The sequence below is a fragment of the Mustelus asterias genome, chromosome 6 (assembly GCF_964213995.1).
Source record: "Mustelus asterias chromosome 6, sMusAst1.hap1.1, whole genome shotgun sequence".
NCBI classification, from domain to species: Eukaryota; Metazoa; Chordata; class Chondrichthyes; order Carcharhiniformes; family Triakidae; genus Mustelus; species Mustelus asterias.
Window position 1 is genome coordinate 110,332,497 of NC_135806.1, and position 16,966 is coordinate 110,349,462.

General features: G+C 43.5%; 1 protein-coding gene across 3 annotated transcripts in view; it reads right to left on the minus strand.

Annotated features, from left to right (window-relative positions):
* gfm2 (GTP dependent ribosome recycling factor mitochondrial 2) overlaps positions 1–16,966 on the minus strand; it is a 49,048-nt gene that overhangs the window by 27,159 nt on the left and 4,923 nt on the right. For all 3 annotated transcript variants that reach the window (XM_078214913.1, XM_078214912.1, XM_078214911.1), the window contains exons 4-9: positions 15,058–15,103; positions 14,060–14,157; positions 9,367–9,492; positions 3,768–3,856; positions 3,163–3,251; positions 1,513–1,573 (exon numbers count right to left, since the gene is read on the minus strand). In XM_078214913.1, the coding sequence (XP_078071039.1) occupies positions 1,513–1,573; positions 3,163–3,251; positions 3,768–3,856; positions 9,367–9,492; positions 14,060–14,157; positions 15,058–15,103 (509 nt within the window). The remainder of the gene's footprint in view (positions 1–1,512; positions 1,574–3,162; positions 3,252–3,767; positions 3,857–9,366; positions 9,493–14,059; positions 14,158–15,057; positions 15,104–16,966) is intronic.

Sequence of the window (16,966 nt, forward strand, 5' to 3'; positions counted from 1 at the left end):
TAAAAAAAATGGAAATTTCTGTTCAAGCGAAGATTATATTTTTCCTCAAATTAACTATCAAAAGCAAATATATTGCGGAACATTTTAGAAAATGCAGGAAAAGTAGATTCTGCTGTCGATGGTGAAAGCAAGGGTGCTTGCTGAGCACAAAGTAAGTCTCACTGAGACACACTGGCAAGAACTCCATTCTATCACCATGCAGTGGGACTGGAACCGATTGCAATGTTCTTTACTGCGCACTCTCAGCATGGAGCAGTACTGATGCCTTCTGAGCAGCCAATCACATTAAAGGATTTTCACAGACACACAATTATCACATTAGAAGTTATTTAGACACGAGCTGAAGAGAAGAGTTAAACATTAGCGTGGGCCTCAATTTGGAGTTATGTCATCGGATTGGGCCAGATGGGGGTGAGAGTTGGGCCTGGTTGGCAGTGGGGAGAATTCCCAAGTTGGAGGGGGTACTCCCTTGGTGTGTGGGGAAAAGAGGAAGGGGGAGGAGGAGTACCATGGTGGGGGTTAGTTGGGGGGGGGAGGGGGGGAGATGGAGGGAAATCTCTGGGGTGTTGAGGGCAGGGACTCCTGTGGGGGAATGCTGGGGGTGGGTGGGGGGGGGGGGGGGGAGTCTCCTGTGGATTGGGGGAGTTGGTTTGGGCCTGTGCAATAGTTACCCAGAGGTTAGAAGAGGTTTTAATTCTTCTAACTTTTTCTGGGCAACTACTGATGCAACCCAGTTGGAACCATCCAAAGTTTGTGATTTAAAAAGCATTTAAGCATCGTTCCTGTAAAGGGCAATTGCCCAGAGGAGGTTTGCACTTCCAGAAAATTGCCGTCTAAACCTTACTGGGAAGTTCCCAAGGGGATTCCACAGTGCATTTTTAGGGGACCTCTACCCTGTATGACACCTGGAACTCGGTAATTAGGAAATAAGAGCAAGGAATTAGGAAAGAAAATGAAATAACACCTCCTCTTCCGGAATGATAGTGAACCCTTTGAACCTAGCTTACAAAATTCAGAGTAGTTCTGCAATTTTTAAGCATTAATAATGCCCCTTTTTTAAAAAAGTGCATTTTTGACGGCACAGTGGTTAGCACTGCTGCCTCACAGTGCCAGGGACCCGGCTGGATTCCAGCATCGGGTGGCTGTCTATGTGGAGTTTGCATGTTCTTTCCATGTCTGTGTGTGTTTTCTCCGGGTGCTCCGGTTTCCTCCCACAGTCCAAACATGTGCAGGTTGGGTCTGATTGGCCAAGCCAAATTGCTTCTTAGTGTCAGGGGGATTAGGAGGGTAAATACGTGAGGTTACGAGGATAGGGCCTGGGTGGGATTGCTGTCGGTAAAAACACGATGGGCCGAATGGCCTCCTTCTAGATTGTAGGGATTCTATGAAAATAATACTACTCTAAAAATAAAGCACTCTTCATTACTTATGAAAATATCACTAATGTGATATTCTTTTCATAGACGTATTCAAATAATACATTTTATTTTACACTTTGAAGGTAAAACTTACCTGCAGCAGAAGTGGCTTAACTTTCAGCTTCTGTTTAATGCTTTCAATGGAGTAAGAAAAACTGCAGATCAAAGAGACAATAATATTTACCCAAAACTCCAAATTCAACCAATTAACCACAAGCCATAATATCTCTAATTCAAATATATGTTGGAAAATTATCCAGAACAAAGGCATTCTTCAAGAATTGGAAAAAGATGGAAGTTCTCATCAAGCACATACACTGGAAACTGAATCAAAAACAGAAGGTGCCGGAAATATTAGTCAGAATCTCCAAGTGGAAAGATTGGACAAGTTAGTGTTTCCAGTGTGGACTTTTTATCACCTTTTATCCTCATTTGGGTCTCCTTCTCATTTTATCCTCCAGTCAATAAACACAGTCTGTATTTAGAAATACAGAGGCTATATTGAGCAGGAATAGGCCATTCAGCCCCTCGAGCCTGCTCCACCATTCAACAAGAGCATGGCTGATTTTGTACCTTAACGCCATTTTCTGCATTGCCCCATGTCCCATGTTAGCTTTAATATTGAAAACTCTGTCCATCTTTGTCTTGAACCAACTCGATGACTGAGCCTCCACAGCGCTCGGAGTGAAGAAATTCCTCCCCATCTCAATCCTTTATGCGACTTCAGGAAATGCAGTGGAGGACCTGTCCACATCAAAGGTGATGAAGTGGAGATGGTCGAGAGTTTCAAGTTGCTATGTGTTCAGATCACCAACAATCTGTCCTAGTCCCACCAAAGCTATAGTTAAGGAAGCCCACTAACATCTCTACTTTCTCAGACGACTAAGGAAATTGGACATGTCCGCTACAACTCTCAACAATTTCTACAGATGTACCATAGAATGCATTCTTTCTGGATGTATCACAGCTTGGTATACTCCTGCTCTGACAAGAGTGCAAGAGGCTACAAAGGGTCGTGATGAAGCCCAGTCCATCATGCAAAGCAGCCTCCCACCCATTGACACTGCCTACACTTCCCGCTGCCTCAGAAAAGCAGCCAGCCCAATCAAGGACCCCACGCACCCCGGACATTCTCTCTTCCACCTTCTTCCGTTGGGAAAAAGATACAAAAGCCTGAGAACACATACCAACCGACTCAAGAACAGCTTCTTCCCTTCTGCCATCAGACTTCTGAATGGTCTTACCATATATTAAGCTGATCTTTCTCTTCACCCTATCAGCAACTGCAACACTATATTCTGCACCCTATCCTTTTCTTTTCCCCTATGTACTCTATAAATGATATGCTTTGTCTGTAACAGCGCGCAAGAAACAATACCTTTCACTGTATCCCAATTCATGCAACAATACTAAATCAATTCAGTTCAAATATATTCAATAATAATATATTTTTAAAATTATCAACTTGAACTTCCTCATTTCATTGAGGATTTTAATGTGTATCCATTTGGTCCTGGCGCCTCCTAGTTATTTAATGCTTTAAAGTTGATATTGGGGCTGAGGCACATTGTTGCAACAGTTTAGAAGCAACTTTGATTGATGTGTAGTTTATAACAGACCTTTCAGGATAAGTGAGATGCTACGAATGAGTATCAAGTAGGAATCTGTTCCTTTTCCCAGCACTGGCAACCTTCATGCAAATAATAAGGCAAAATTTTCTTACTGTGGATGTTGAACTCGTTACCTGGCTCTGGATTTATCCATCTTGTTTAAGAAGCATATTCGAGGAACATGATGCTTATCCGCCTGTCGCCACACAGTCAGCGTTTGTGCCTAAACAAAACAAATGGCACCAGTGTGTGCTCAGTGTTCGAGGTGCAATACATTTAATGTCAAAAGGTGGAGATGCGGGCGTTGGACTGGGGTGGGCACAGTGAGAAGTCTCACAACACCAGGTTAAAGTCCAACAGGTGTATTTGGAATCACGAGCTTTCGGAGCGCTGCTTCTTCATCTCAGCTGATGTTTTCTCCGTTTTGTGTGTAAAAGAGGGCAACACATTTTTAAATATAAGCTGTTTGTCCCAGTTTTTCCTAATTGGACTTCCTGCAGTATTCATGGGCAAGAACAGCAGGACTAACCCTTGTTCTTTGTAATACTATTCTTAAGCTGCCAGGTATCAATCATTAGGGTGGCTGGGCATATTTAATTACCCTCAGTGCCCTGAGATAATCTGAATTCTAGCCGTCAATTCCTGCTGGAAGGTACATGCGACTGGTTGACTATGGAGTAGAGTTTGTATACATGGAAGAATACAGTAACATGAACTGCTGCTTTAAAACGCCGCTCACCTCCACACCAGCTGAAGCATCAAACACTGCCACTGCTCCATCAAGTACACGTAAAGAGCGTTCAACTTCAACCGTGAAATCCACGTGACCTGACAAAATGCAAGATTCACTACAGTGAGGTTTAGTTTAGGTGCATTGGGCATGATTCACCGAGCACATGAAAGTTAATTGAATGGCGGGGAGAGGAAATGACATGTACATGATTCTTTCCAGTTTTTAAAAAAAGTATCAGCTGACCCATTCAGTAGGTGACCTTTCACCTCATGCAATTCTTTCCTCTCTCAGATCTGCCATTCATGAGGCACAAATCCTTAAATGTGCCTGCAATCTTCACTGTCTGCACTCCAAATTAACCTCGCATCTGGGAGTAATTGACTGTATTGATATTCATATTACGCATGATTTGTTTTCCTGTTTTGTGTTTTGCAGTGAAGTTCCAATTACCAGTTTCCATTTTCCACTGACAGGCAGACAATGGAGATTCCATTATATGTCTATCTCTCAAGCAGCTAAATGAGGCAGATTCAGCAGAATCATTTTCACCCTGCAAAGGGAATGATTCCCTTTCTAGCCCAGAACAATTGCACTTCATTCAGCTTCAGTTCAGACATTTACAATTAGCAAGCACGTCAGACACTTGTCTATCCTTCATTTATATCATGCCTTTCACTATTGAGGTTATCCCAAAAAGTGCCCCAGTGCTCACTGTTGAAGTATGGTTCAGTGACACATTGATTTGAAAATGGTGCCTATTAGCACAGATAGAGGGTTAGTTAGCTAACAGCTAACCAATGGACCATTTTGGGTACCTTGGGTTGGCAAGGTGTAATGAGTGGAATGCCACAGGGACCAATGCTGGGGGTCTCAACTATCTATAATTTATATTAATAACTTGGATAACTTGGGCGGCACGGTAGCACAGTGGTTAGCACTGCTGCTTCAGAGCTCCAGGGACCTGGGTTCGATTCCCGGCTTGGGTCACTGTCTGTGTGGAGTTTGCACATTCTCCTCGTGTCTGTGTGGGTTTCCTCCGGGTGCTCCGGTTTCCTCCCACAGTCCAAAGATGTGCGGGTTAGGTTGATTGGCCATGCTAAAAATTGCCCTTAGTGTCCGGAGATGTGTAGGTTAGAGAGATTAGTGGGTAAATATGTAGGGATATGGGGGTAGGGCTTGGGTGGGATTGTGGTCGGTGCAGACTCGATGGGCCGAATGGCCTCTTTCTGTACTGTAGGGTTTCTATGATTTCTATGAACAGTATCGAACGTGTGGTTGCTAATGACACAAAAATAGGTAGGAAAGGAAATTGTGAAGAGGACATAAGGAGTCTGTGAAGGGGTATAGATTGGTTAAGTGAGTGGGCAAAGACTTGGCAGATGGAGTGTAACGTGGGAAAAAGTGAACTTGTCCACTTGTCAGGAAGGATAAAAAAGCAGCAGATTACTTAAATAGAGAGTGATTGCAGAACTGAGTTTAGAAATCGGGAGATAATGCTGCAGCTGTATAGGACCCTGGTCAGACCCCACCTGGAGTACTGTGCCCAGTTCTGGTCGCCTCAATACAGAAAGGATGTGGAAGCCATAGAAAGGGTGCACAGGAGATTTACAAGGATGTTGCCTGGATTAGGTGGCATGCCTTATGAGGATAGATTGAGAGAGCTAGGTCTTTTCTCCTTGGAGAGGCGAAGGATGAGAGGTGATCTGATAGAGGTGTATAAGATGTTGAGGGGTATTGATAGAGTGGATTCTCAGAGGCTTTTACCCAGGGCTGTAATGATTTCCACAAGAGGTCACAGGTTTAGGGTGCTGGGGAGTAGGTACAGAGGAGATGTTAGGGGTAAGTTTTTCACTCAGTGGGTGGTGGGTGCGTGGAATCTGCTGCCGGTAGTGGTGGTGGAGGCGGATTCGATAGGGTCTTTTAAGAGACTTTTGGATAAGTTCATGGAAGTTAGTAAGATAGAGGGTTATAGGTAAGCCTAGTAGGTAGGGACATGTTCGGCGCAACTTGTGGGCCGAAGGGCCTGTTTGTGCTGTAGCTTTTCTATGTTCTAACTCTGAAGTACAGAGGGGTCTGGATATTCTGGTACATGAATCACAAAACGTTAATGGGCAGATACAGCAAGTGGTTAGGAACACACATGGGATGTTGCCATTTAGATTCCATTTGCCTTGCAATACAAATAGAGATGTTGTACAGGGCATTAGTGAGACCCCCTGTGGACTACGTCCCTATTGACGAATGGACACAACGGCAGTTCGGAGAGGTGTGCGTGCATGCGTGCGTGCGCATGTGTGTGTGTGTGTGTGTGTGTGTGTGTGTGTGTGTGAGATTGGACAGATTGTGCCTGTATCCATTGGAGTTTAGAAGAATGAGAGGTGATCTTACTGAAACATGTAGGATCCTGAGGGGGCTTGATGGGGTGGATGCTGAAAGGATGTTTACCCCTCCAGGAGACAAGAACCAGGGGACACAATTTAAAAATAAGGGATCTTTCATTTAAGATGGAGATGAGGAGAAATATTTTCTCCCAGAGGGACACAATTCTGTGGGACTCTTCCTCAGAGAGTATTAAAGGCAGGGTCATTGAATATTTTTAAGGCTAAAGTAGGTAGACTAACAAGGAAGCCAAAGGGTGTGGGGGGGTAGAAAGGAAAATGGAGTTGAGGCCACAATCTGATCAACCATGAGCTTATTGAATGGCAGAGCTGACTTGAGGGGCCAAATGGCCCGCTCCTGTTCCTAATTTGTATGTTCAATGAGTTAACACTTCTCAGTTCCATGTATGTGGTGGTATCATCAGAAAAACAGCCCAACTTCTCCCAAAAATAATCTCTGGAAGTCTCTTCCTTAAAGACAATGTCCCTACAAAACGATCTTACACAAAATTGTATTCTGTCTGACAAGTGTTTTTACCCTCTGTATATTTGGCAACATAAAACATCTACAGTTGAACAGTTCATTTTCCCTCAATGTTTGATTCAGATTTTAAAATATTGCACAATTATGTGTCACAATGGACATTTCTAAAAACCGTTTCTTTCTTCTCACTGAATATTAAAGTGTGAAAAATGCACGAATTAAAGTGGGTTTACTTCAAAATAATCTCCAAGGAAACAAAACACAGCTTTTACTGTGGGTGAATTCGGATGAACTCAGATGCCAGTAATTTCCATGCTGCTGCTTTCAATCTCCTAGTGGTACTTCAGTGGAACTGCAGAGCGCTGGGATAAAAGGCCATTTCCAGTAAACTTCCGCTCAGGTTATGTGAGAAGATCGGGGGATTCCGGTCAGAAAATTCTACCCACAAGTATCATATATTTGGATTACGATTTCCAAGCGCTCCCGATAAAAATAACTAGTTTGTGGCTATTTGCCAAGGTCCAGTTAATGCTGTTTAAACAAAAGAATTGAAAATAATCAAAAATATACTTTATGCAAAAAAACCTCCTTCACATGAAACTTGCATTAAGCTGATCTTTCTCTTCTAGAAAAAGTGAGAGGGCATGGGATCCAAGGGGCTGCTGCCCTGTGGATCAAGAACTGGCTTGCCCAAAGGAGGCAGAGAGTGTGTATAGATGGGTCTTTTTCTAAATGGAGGTCGGTCACCAGTGGTGTGCCCCAGGGATCTGTTCTGGGACCCTTGCTGTTTGTCATTTTCATAAATGACCTGGATGAGGAAGTGGAGGGATGGGTTGGTAAGTTTGCCGACGACACGAAGGTTGGTGGGGTTGTGGATAGTCTGGAGGGATGTCAGAAGTTACAGAGGGACATAGATAGGATGCAAGACTGGGTGGAGAAGTGGCAGATGGACTTCAACCCAGATAAATGCGTAGTGGTCCAATTTGGCAGGTCAAATGGGATGAAGGAGTACAATATAAAGGGAAAGACTCTTAGTACTGTAGAGGATCAGAAGGTCCATAGGACTCTAAAATCGGCCCCGCAGGTGGAGGAAGTGGTTAAGAAGGCGTATGGTGTGGGGGCCTTTATCAATCAAGGGATTGAGTTTAGGAGTCCGGGGATAATGATGCAGCTATATAAGACCCGCGTCAGACCCCACTTGGAGTACTGTGCTCAGTTCTGGTCGCCTCATTACAGGAAGGATGTGGAAAAGACTGAAAGGGTGCAGAGGCGATTTACAAGGATGTTGCCTGGATTGAGTGGCATGCCTTATGAGGATAGGCTGAGGGAGCTCGGTCTTTTCTCCTTGGAGAGACATAGGATGAGAGGAGACCTAATAGAGGTATATAAGATGTTGAGAGGCATAGATCGGGTGGACTCTCAGAGGCTTTTCCCCAGGGTGGAAATGGCTGCTACGAGAGGACACAGGTTTAAGGTGCTGGGGGGTAGGTACAGGGGAAATGTTAGGGGGAAGTTTTTCACACAGAGGGTGGTGGGCGAGTGGAATCGGCTGCCGTCAGTGGTGGTGGAGGCCAACTCAATAGGGTCTTTTAAGAGACTCCTGGATGAGTACATGGGACTTAATAGGATGGAGGGTTATAGGTAGGCCTAAAAGGTAGGGATATGTTCGGCACAACTTGTGGGGCCGAAGGGCCTGTTTTGTGCTGTAGTTTTCTATGTTTCTACACCCTAGCTATGACTGTAACACTATATTCTGCACTCTCTCCTTTCCTTCTCTACGAACAGTGTGCTTTGTCTGTATAGCGCGCAAGAAACAATACTTTTCACTGTATACCAATACATGTGACATTAATAAATCAAATCAAATCAAATCTTTGCCCCTGGGGCAACAATGATGCAGATTCCAGGGAATTTTATGGTTGAAGCTGGATTTTGATCCAAGCACAGCCAAGCACAAAGTCACTTATTGGGTTAGTTACAATTTGAATTGTCTACTCGAACAAGAATGGTCTCTCAATTGGGAAGCCTGCACATCACTCCAAAGATGTGTGGGTTAGGTAGATTGGCCATGCTAAATTGGCCCTTAGTGTCAGGAGGATTAGCAGGGCAAATATGTGGGGTTAAGGGGATAGGGCCTGGGTGAGATCATAGAATCATAGAAACCCTACAGTGCAGAAGGAGGCCATTCGGCCCATCGAGTCTACACCGACCACAATCCCACCCAGGCCCTACCCCCACATATTTATCTGCTAATCCCTCTAACCTACGCATCTCAGGACTCTAAGGGGCAATTTTTAACCTGGCCAATCAACCTAACCTGCACATCTTTGGACTGTGGGAGGAAACCGGGGCACCCGGAGGAAACCCACGCAGACACGAGGAGAATGTGCAAACTCCACACAGACAGTGAACCGAGCCGGGAATCGAACCCGGGACCCTGGAGCTGTGAAGCAGCAGTGCTAACCACTGTGCTACCGTGCCGCCCGAGATTATTGTCGGTGCAAGCTCGATGGGCCAAGTGGCCTCCTTCTGCACTGTAGGGTTTCTATGATTCTAGTTATTAGAGCCAAGGGTATTTCAAATGCAAAAACTGAGTATTTGTGGCCAGTTAAAACAATCTGAATCAATTTATCATTACTTTAAATATAGTGGATTATTAATTGACAAGAACCAAACTCTATTTTTATATGGAGCCAGTGACTCAATCACAAGTGATTGAGTGTCCCAGCTTGTGGTTGCCTACCTGGTGTATCTATTAAGTTGACCCGGTGGGTTTTCCAGTCGAACGTGACAGCAGCTGACTGGATGGTAATCCCACGCTCCCGTTCCTGTGCCATGAAGTCAGTCACTGTGTCTCCATCATCAACATCTAAGAAAAAGTAGAAGATTCTGTGGTGTGGTGTTTTCATAATGCGAGCCCAATTCACAATTACATTATACAGTATGTAATATGAAATCTCATCGAGAACCCCATAAAGTTTATTTTTAAAAACCCTACAATTAAATGTATTAAGAGGTACAATGTTGCAGCAAACTGTGCCAGAATTGCAGGCCATGAGCTTACACCCATATTCCAATTTCATTGACTTTGTAAGTTTAATTATACTGTTGGAGGGGAGAAGTGGACAGATATTGGTGAAGTGGAGAAGGAGTAACCTGATGCACTCCGCACTTTTTCACAGCTGTTTTATTGCAACATAAGCAATAGCCTAGAATCATGACACCTGCCTGTCGTGTCAGGACAGTTTACTCAAAAAGGAAGCAAAGAAGTTATGAAGCCCGGTTCTCTGCACAGCAAGATCTGGACAACGCTCAGGCTTGGGTTGGTAAGTAGCAAATAACATTCATGCCATAGAAGTGGAAGATAAGGATCATATCCAACAAGAAAGAATCTAACTACTTTCCCTTGACATTGAATGGTGTTACCATTGCTGAATTTCCTGCTATCAACACCTTCAGTGTTAGCACTGACCAGTAACCTAACCGGACCAGCCATAACGTGGCTACAAGAGCCAGTCAGAGGCTGGAAGTTCTGCAGTGAGTAACTCACCTTGTGTCTCCCCAAAGTTTCTTCACCATCTACAAGATACACTTATCCAGGTCTGGTGGAATTCTCCAATAATACTCACGAAGTTCAACCCAAACAGGACAAAGCACCCTCTTGATCAGCACCTTATCCACTGTCTTAACATTCACTTCCTCCACCACAGACTCGCAATGGCAGCAGTGTGTACCATCTATAAGGTGCGCTGCAGCAACTCACCAAGTCTTGTCTGACACCACCTTCCAAACCCATGACCTCGAACAACTAGAAGAACAAGAGCAGCAGATGCATGGGAACACCACGACTGCAATTTTCCCTCCAAGTCACACCATCTTAACTTGGAAATATATCGTTGTCCCTTCAATGTCACTGGGTCAAAATCCTGGAACTCCCTCCCTAACAGAACTGTGGGTGTACCTATACATCAGGGATTGAAGCGGTTCTCAAGGCTAATTTGGGATGGGCAATAAATGCTGGTCCTGCCAGTGATGCTCACATCTCATGAATGATTTTTAAAAAACTACGAAAAGATTAAATGTTGGCTTTAAATGTATAATTTAGTATAACTTCTCATCCATACTTTTCCTGGAACTAAGTCTTTACTCAGACATCCACTCCTAATGTGCATATTATAAATCACATTTGATAAACTCCAGCCAGTAATACATTTTTTTGCTAATTTTCTCCTCTTCCTAAAGCACCGATTCCTTTGCTGAGCTTGTTTTATGTAGAATGTCCACCGCTGGCGCCTTGTTCAAATCAATATTATTCACCTATTAGTCTTGGCGTTATGAATTGACTAGCTATTTTATTGCCGGCTGGATGGGGCAATCACAGACAAGCTCAATCCTGTCCTTGCATGACAGCCACTCGTGTTTATGCCCACTGGAGATTGCGAGGAAGCAGTGAGAACCATCAATCATAATCTATCTCCCCACTCTCTAAAGTTTCAACCTTAAGCCTAATTCCTATGCACTTAACACCGTCCTGGCTGAGAGGCAATAATTCAGCACATACTGAGCATTGAATCTCGAAGGTCAGCACAACTTGACTACTCATTGGATAATGTAGTTAAACTGTCAGAGCAGTTCAGCACAAAATAATTACATTCAGGGGTTGAAGCTCCTGCAAGCATTTTTTCCACAATTCTCACTTTCAACATTTTTAAGCTTTAACTCCCACCAAAGGCAATTTCTGGCGAGGATACTGAATGGAGCTTTTTAACCACCAATGCCTCTACTTTCTCAGGAGGCTGAGGAAATCTGGCATGTCCGCTACGACTCTCACCAATTTTTACAGATGCACCTTAGAAAGCATTCTTTCAGGTTGTGTCACAGTTTGAATTGGTATGGCTCTTGCTCTGACCAAGACTGCAAGAAACTACAAAGGGTTGTGAACGTAGCATAGTCCATCACGCAAACCAGCTTCCCATCCATTGACTCCGTCTGCACTTCTTGCTGCCTCAGAAGAGCAGCCAGCATAATGAAGGACTCCACGCACCCCGGACATACAGCGGGATTTTACAACCTCACTCAGGCGAGGCTCGTAAAATTCTGCCCGAGGCCAACGGAGAATTCTGTTCTGCGAGCCTCGCCCGCCCCGATTCTGGGGCGGGCAAGGCGATAAAATTCCGGCCATACTCTCTTCCACCTTCTTCCATCAGGATGAAGATACAAAAGTCTGAAATCATGTACCAACCAACTCGTGGGCAGCACAGTGGCAAGCACTGCTGCTTCACAGCACCAGGGTCCTGGGTTCGTTTCCTGGCTTGGGTCACTGTCTGTGTGGAGTTTGCACGTTCTCCCCGTGTCTGCATGGGTTTCCTCCCACATTCTGGAAGACGTGCTGGTTAGGTGCATTGACCCGAACAGGAGCCGGACTGTGGCGACTAGGGGAATTTCACAGTAACTTCATTGCAGTGTTGATGTAAGCCTTACTTGTGACTAATAAATACATAAATAAACAGTTTCTTCCCTGCTGCCATCAGACTTTTGAATTAAGTTGATCTTTCTCTACACCTTAGTTAGAACCATAGAAAATTACAGCTCAGAAACAGGCCTTTTGGCCCTTCTTGTCTGTGCCGAACCATTTTATGCCTAGACCCACTGACCTGCACTTGGACCATATCCCTCCACACCCCTCTCATCCATGAACCCGTCCAAGTTTTTCTTAAATGTTAAAAGTGACCCCGCATTTACCACTTTATCCGGCAGCTCATTCCACACTCCCACCACTCTCTGCGTGAAGAAGCCCCCCCTAATATTCCCTTTAAACTTTTCTCCTTTCACCCTTAACCCATGCCCTCTGGTTTTTTTCTCCCCTAGCCTCAGCGGAAAAAGCCTGCTTGCATTCACTCTATCTATACCCATCAAAATCTTATACACCACTATCAAATCTCCCCTCAATCTTCGACGCTCCAGGGAATAAAGTCCCAACCTATTCAATCTCTCTCTGTAACTCAGCTTCTCAAGTCCCGGCAACATCCTTGTGAACCTTCTCTGCACTCTTTCAATCTTATTTACATCCTTCCTGTAACTAGGTGACCAAAACTGTACACAATACTCCAAATTCGGCCTCACCAATGCCTTATATAACCTTACCATAACACTCCAACTTTTATACTCGATACTCCGATTTATAAAGGCCAATGTACCAAAGGCACTCTTTACGACCCTATCCACCTGTGACGTCACTTTTAGGGAATTCTGTACCTGTATTCCCCGATCCCTCTGTTCAACTGCACTCTTCAGAGTCCTACCATTTACCGAGTACGTTCTTCTTTGGTTTGTCCTTCCAAAGTGCAATATCTCACACTTGTCTGCGTTAAATTCCATTTGCCATTTTTCAGCCCATTTTTCTAGTTGGTCCAAATCCCTCTGCAAGCTTTGAAAACCTTCCTCACTGTCCACTACACCTCCAATCTTTGTATCATCAGCAAACTTGCTGATCCAATTGACCACATTATCATCCAGATCATTGATATAGATGACAAACAACAATGGACCCAACACCGATCCCTGCGGCACACCACTAGTCACAGGCCTCCACTCAGAGAAGCAATCCTCCACAACCACTCTCTGGCTTCTTCCATTGAGCCAGTGTCTTATCCAATTTACTACCTCCCCATGTATACCTAGCGACTGAACCTTCCTAACTAACCTCCCATGAGGGACCTTGTCAAAGTTATGACTATATTCTGCACCCTCTCCTTTCCTTCTCCCCAATGTACTCTCTGAATGGTATGATTTGTCTGTATAGTGCGCAAGAAACAATACTTTTCACTGTCCACATTATCCAATACATGTGACAATATTAGGTCAAATCAAACAATATGGGGAGTGAGAACTGGCAAAACTCAGGAATGAACACAGTAATACATTCACTGAAAGGAATTATGGCATTATCTAATCCTGAGTACTAGGTAATGCCATAATTTCTAAGTGAAACAGCCAAATAAATAAAATCATCGAACCCAATGGTATTACTGCTGTATAAATTGTCATGAATATATCATATTTACGCAGGTTGTAGAGTTAGTCAAGATAGCCTTATTGTATTTTTGGCTATGGGGTGGGTAGGGTGTAATGAGGGACTAAAAGCCAACAAATCCCCTGGACCTGACGATCTTTGTCATAGAGTTCAAGAAAAGTTGTGCCTGCAGAGACAGCTGCTTCTGATCTTCCAAAATTTCCTGGATCCTGGAACAGTCAGCTGACTAAACAGCCAGCACATGTGACTGAATGATCCACAACAGAATATTCAGCCTAACATTCCAGATTCTACACCTTACAAAATGTTCACGTTGCTTATCTTCAATGAATTTCTCAAAAGTGTGCATTCGATCGTATCGCAACGCAATGAGGCCTCAGCAGGAGAGGGAGCATATCCTTACCTCCAAGTGCCCTGGTATATCCTGCGTAATAAAGCATCCTCTCAGTGGTTGTGGTTTTCCCTGCATCAATATGAGCCATGATTCCAATATTCCGAATTCTGTTAATACAGATTTTTTTTTGAATAAAGGGATAAAGTACATTGTTTCATACACAATGAATTACCTTTAAGAATCCTTAGTGACAAATGTCATAGATGGAAATTGCTTCTATTACACCCAGTCATTGGATGACAATATTATTTTCAAATGGGAAATCTATAAACTGACCATCATGAACCACAAGTTGTGAACAAAAGATGGAATTTAAAGCACACATCATGAATAATTGCACAGAGTTTGTAAACTGTGCTGCCTCATGAAACATGAACAATCCTCATCAGGACCAGTGAGAATGCAGCCAGGACCACAAATAAAATCAGCAGACAAGCTGAAAGGCAATAAAAGAACAGACTCGATGTGGTGAAAAATGACAAAATAGTTCTGACTCGTCATACATGAGGGGAGGCGGTGGCGTAGCGGTATTGTCACTAGACTAGTAATCCAGAGACCCAGGATTTTGCCCTGAGAAACTGGGTTTGAATCCAATAAAAATCTGGAATTAAAAGTCTAATAATGACTGTCATTCTGGCTCACTAATGTCCTTTAGTGGAATAAATCTGCCATCCTTATCTGGTCTGGCCGACATGTGACTCCAGAGCCACAGAAGTGTTGTTGACTCTCTAAAATGACCTAGCAAGCCACTCAGTTCAGGGGCAATTACGGGTGGGCAATAAATACTGGCCCAGCCAGCGATGCCCACATCCCATGAATTAATTTTTTAAAATGCACAAATGTATAGAATTCATAATGCTTGAGAGGGATTATTAACAAATTGCTGAAAAACATAATTTACAAAGAAAGCTTGGTTCCCTGTAAATAAACAAAGGATTTCTGTTAATTAGAGAGACATTTATATTAACTATTTTAATGTATTAATTGCTGAATGAGTCCATACTTACTTAGAGATATCTGGATTGATAATGGTACGTAACGATTTAATCTCACCTGTAAGGCAACGGAAATCAGAATTTATATTTTTTAATGCATCTTAAGCAAAAGAGGCTTTAATTATCCTGAGTAGTACAGAAAAAAATCAGCTTAACCATTCAAGAGTGGACTATTGATAATTGGCTGTGATTTAAAATTAAAGACAAAATGGTGGAACTCAACAGAAAAAGCACGGATCACCAAAAATTATTCCAATAATTCACAATTTATGGAAATATATTAAAATATTACACCAGAATTTGACCTCCCTCTGTGCTGTAAAACACTGCTGCACTTCCAAAAGCCACATTCACAAGAAATATAGAAAGAGGAGATTTATAGCACAGGAGGAGGTATTTGACCCATTCTGCCTGTGCTGGTTGCTATCCAGACTAATTCCACTTTCCATCCGTTGTCCTGTCGGTTACAGTGCTTCAGGTAAATATCCAATCATTTTTTTTAAATGCAATGTGATTGTTTCTGCAGCTACCACCCTTCCAGGCAGTAAGTTCCAGGCCCCAACCACCATCTAATGAAAAACTCCCCTCTAACCCTTCGACCAATTACTCTAAATTGATTTGCCCTGATTATTGATCCCTCAGCTGAGGGAAATTGGCTCTTCTTATCCACTCTAAGCCCCTTCTCAATTTTATATACCACAGTTAAATCTCCCTTCAGCCTCTGCTATTCCCCAGAAAACAACCACAGACTTTCCAATTTTTCCTTGTAGCTAAAAATTCTCCATTCTTGGCAACATCCTGGTAAATTTCATCATATACTTCCTGCAATTTGATGATTAGAACTGTTCATGGTATTCCAGCTGTGGCCTAGCCAGTGTTTTATACAGTTCCAGCATAACCTCTCTGCTCTGATATTCTATGCAACCGCTAATAAAGGAAAGCATTCACAGAATCATAGACCAAAAGCTTCTTAACTAATTTATCGATCTATCGCACGAGATTCAGTGATCTGTGGACATGCATTCCAAGGTCTTTCCATTCCTTTATACTTCTCAGATTAATTAAACATGTAGTATGCATGTAAAAAGGCACACATCCAATTTTTGTCACAATCAGAAAGCACTTCCTTACTGAGAGAGTATCCAACTGTTCAAACTGGTCACCAGCTGATTGAGGCCAAGGCTCGGAGCTAATTTAAGAAGGAGTGTGCTTTGAGAAGAGGTTCTGTGCTGGAATGGTGGCAGAGTTCATATTCTGAGATAAAATGGCCTCAAGAGCTTCCTCCATCCAACTGGCCTCATGTCCAAATTACAACCACGCTTGTGTCGCCCTCTTTAAATCTGCCGGAATTGTGTATGAAGCTTTTTTTCCCCATTAATTTGCGGGATGTGTGCAGTGCTGGTTAGGTCAACATTTATCGTCCATCCTAATTGTCCTTGAGAAGGTGGGGGTGAGCTGCCTTTTTGAACTGCTGCAGTCCATGTGGTGTAGGCACACCCACCGTTCTGTTCGGGAGGGAGTTTCAGGATTCTGACCCAGAAATAGTGAAGGAACAGCATATATTTACAAGTCAGAATGGCGAGTGGCTTGGAGGGGAATTTCCGGGTGATGGTGTTCTCATGTGTCTGCTGCCCTTGTCCTTCTTCATGGTAGTGTTTGTGGGTTTGGAAACTGCTGCCGAAGGAGCCTTGGTGAGTTCCTGCAGTGCATCTTGTAGATGATATACATTATTCATGAATATTTGTGAAAGGGGTGCCAATCAAATGGGCTGGTTTGTCCTGGACAGTGTTAAGCTTCTGAAGTGCTTTTGGAGCTGGACTCATCCATCACACTCTTAACTTGCACGTTACAGATGATGGACAGGCTTTGGGAAGTCAAGTGGTGAGTTACTTGCCACAGGATTCCTAGTCTCTGACCTGCT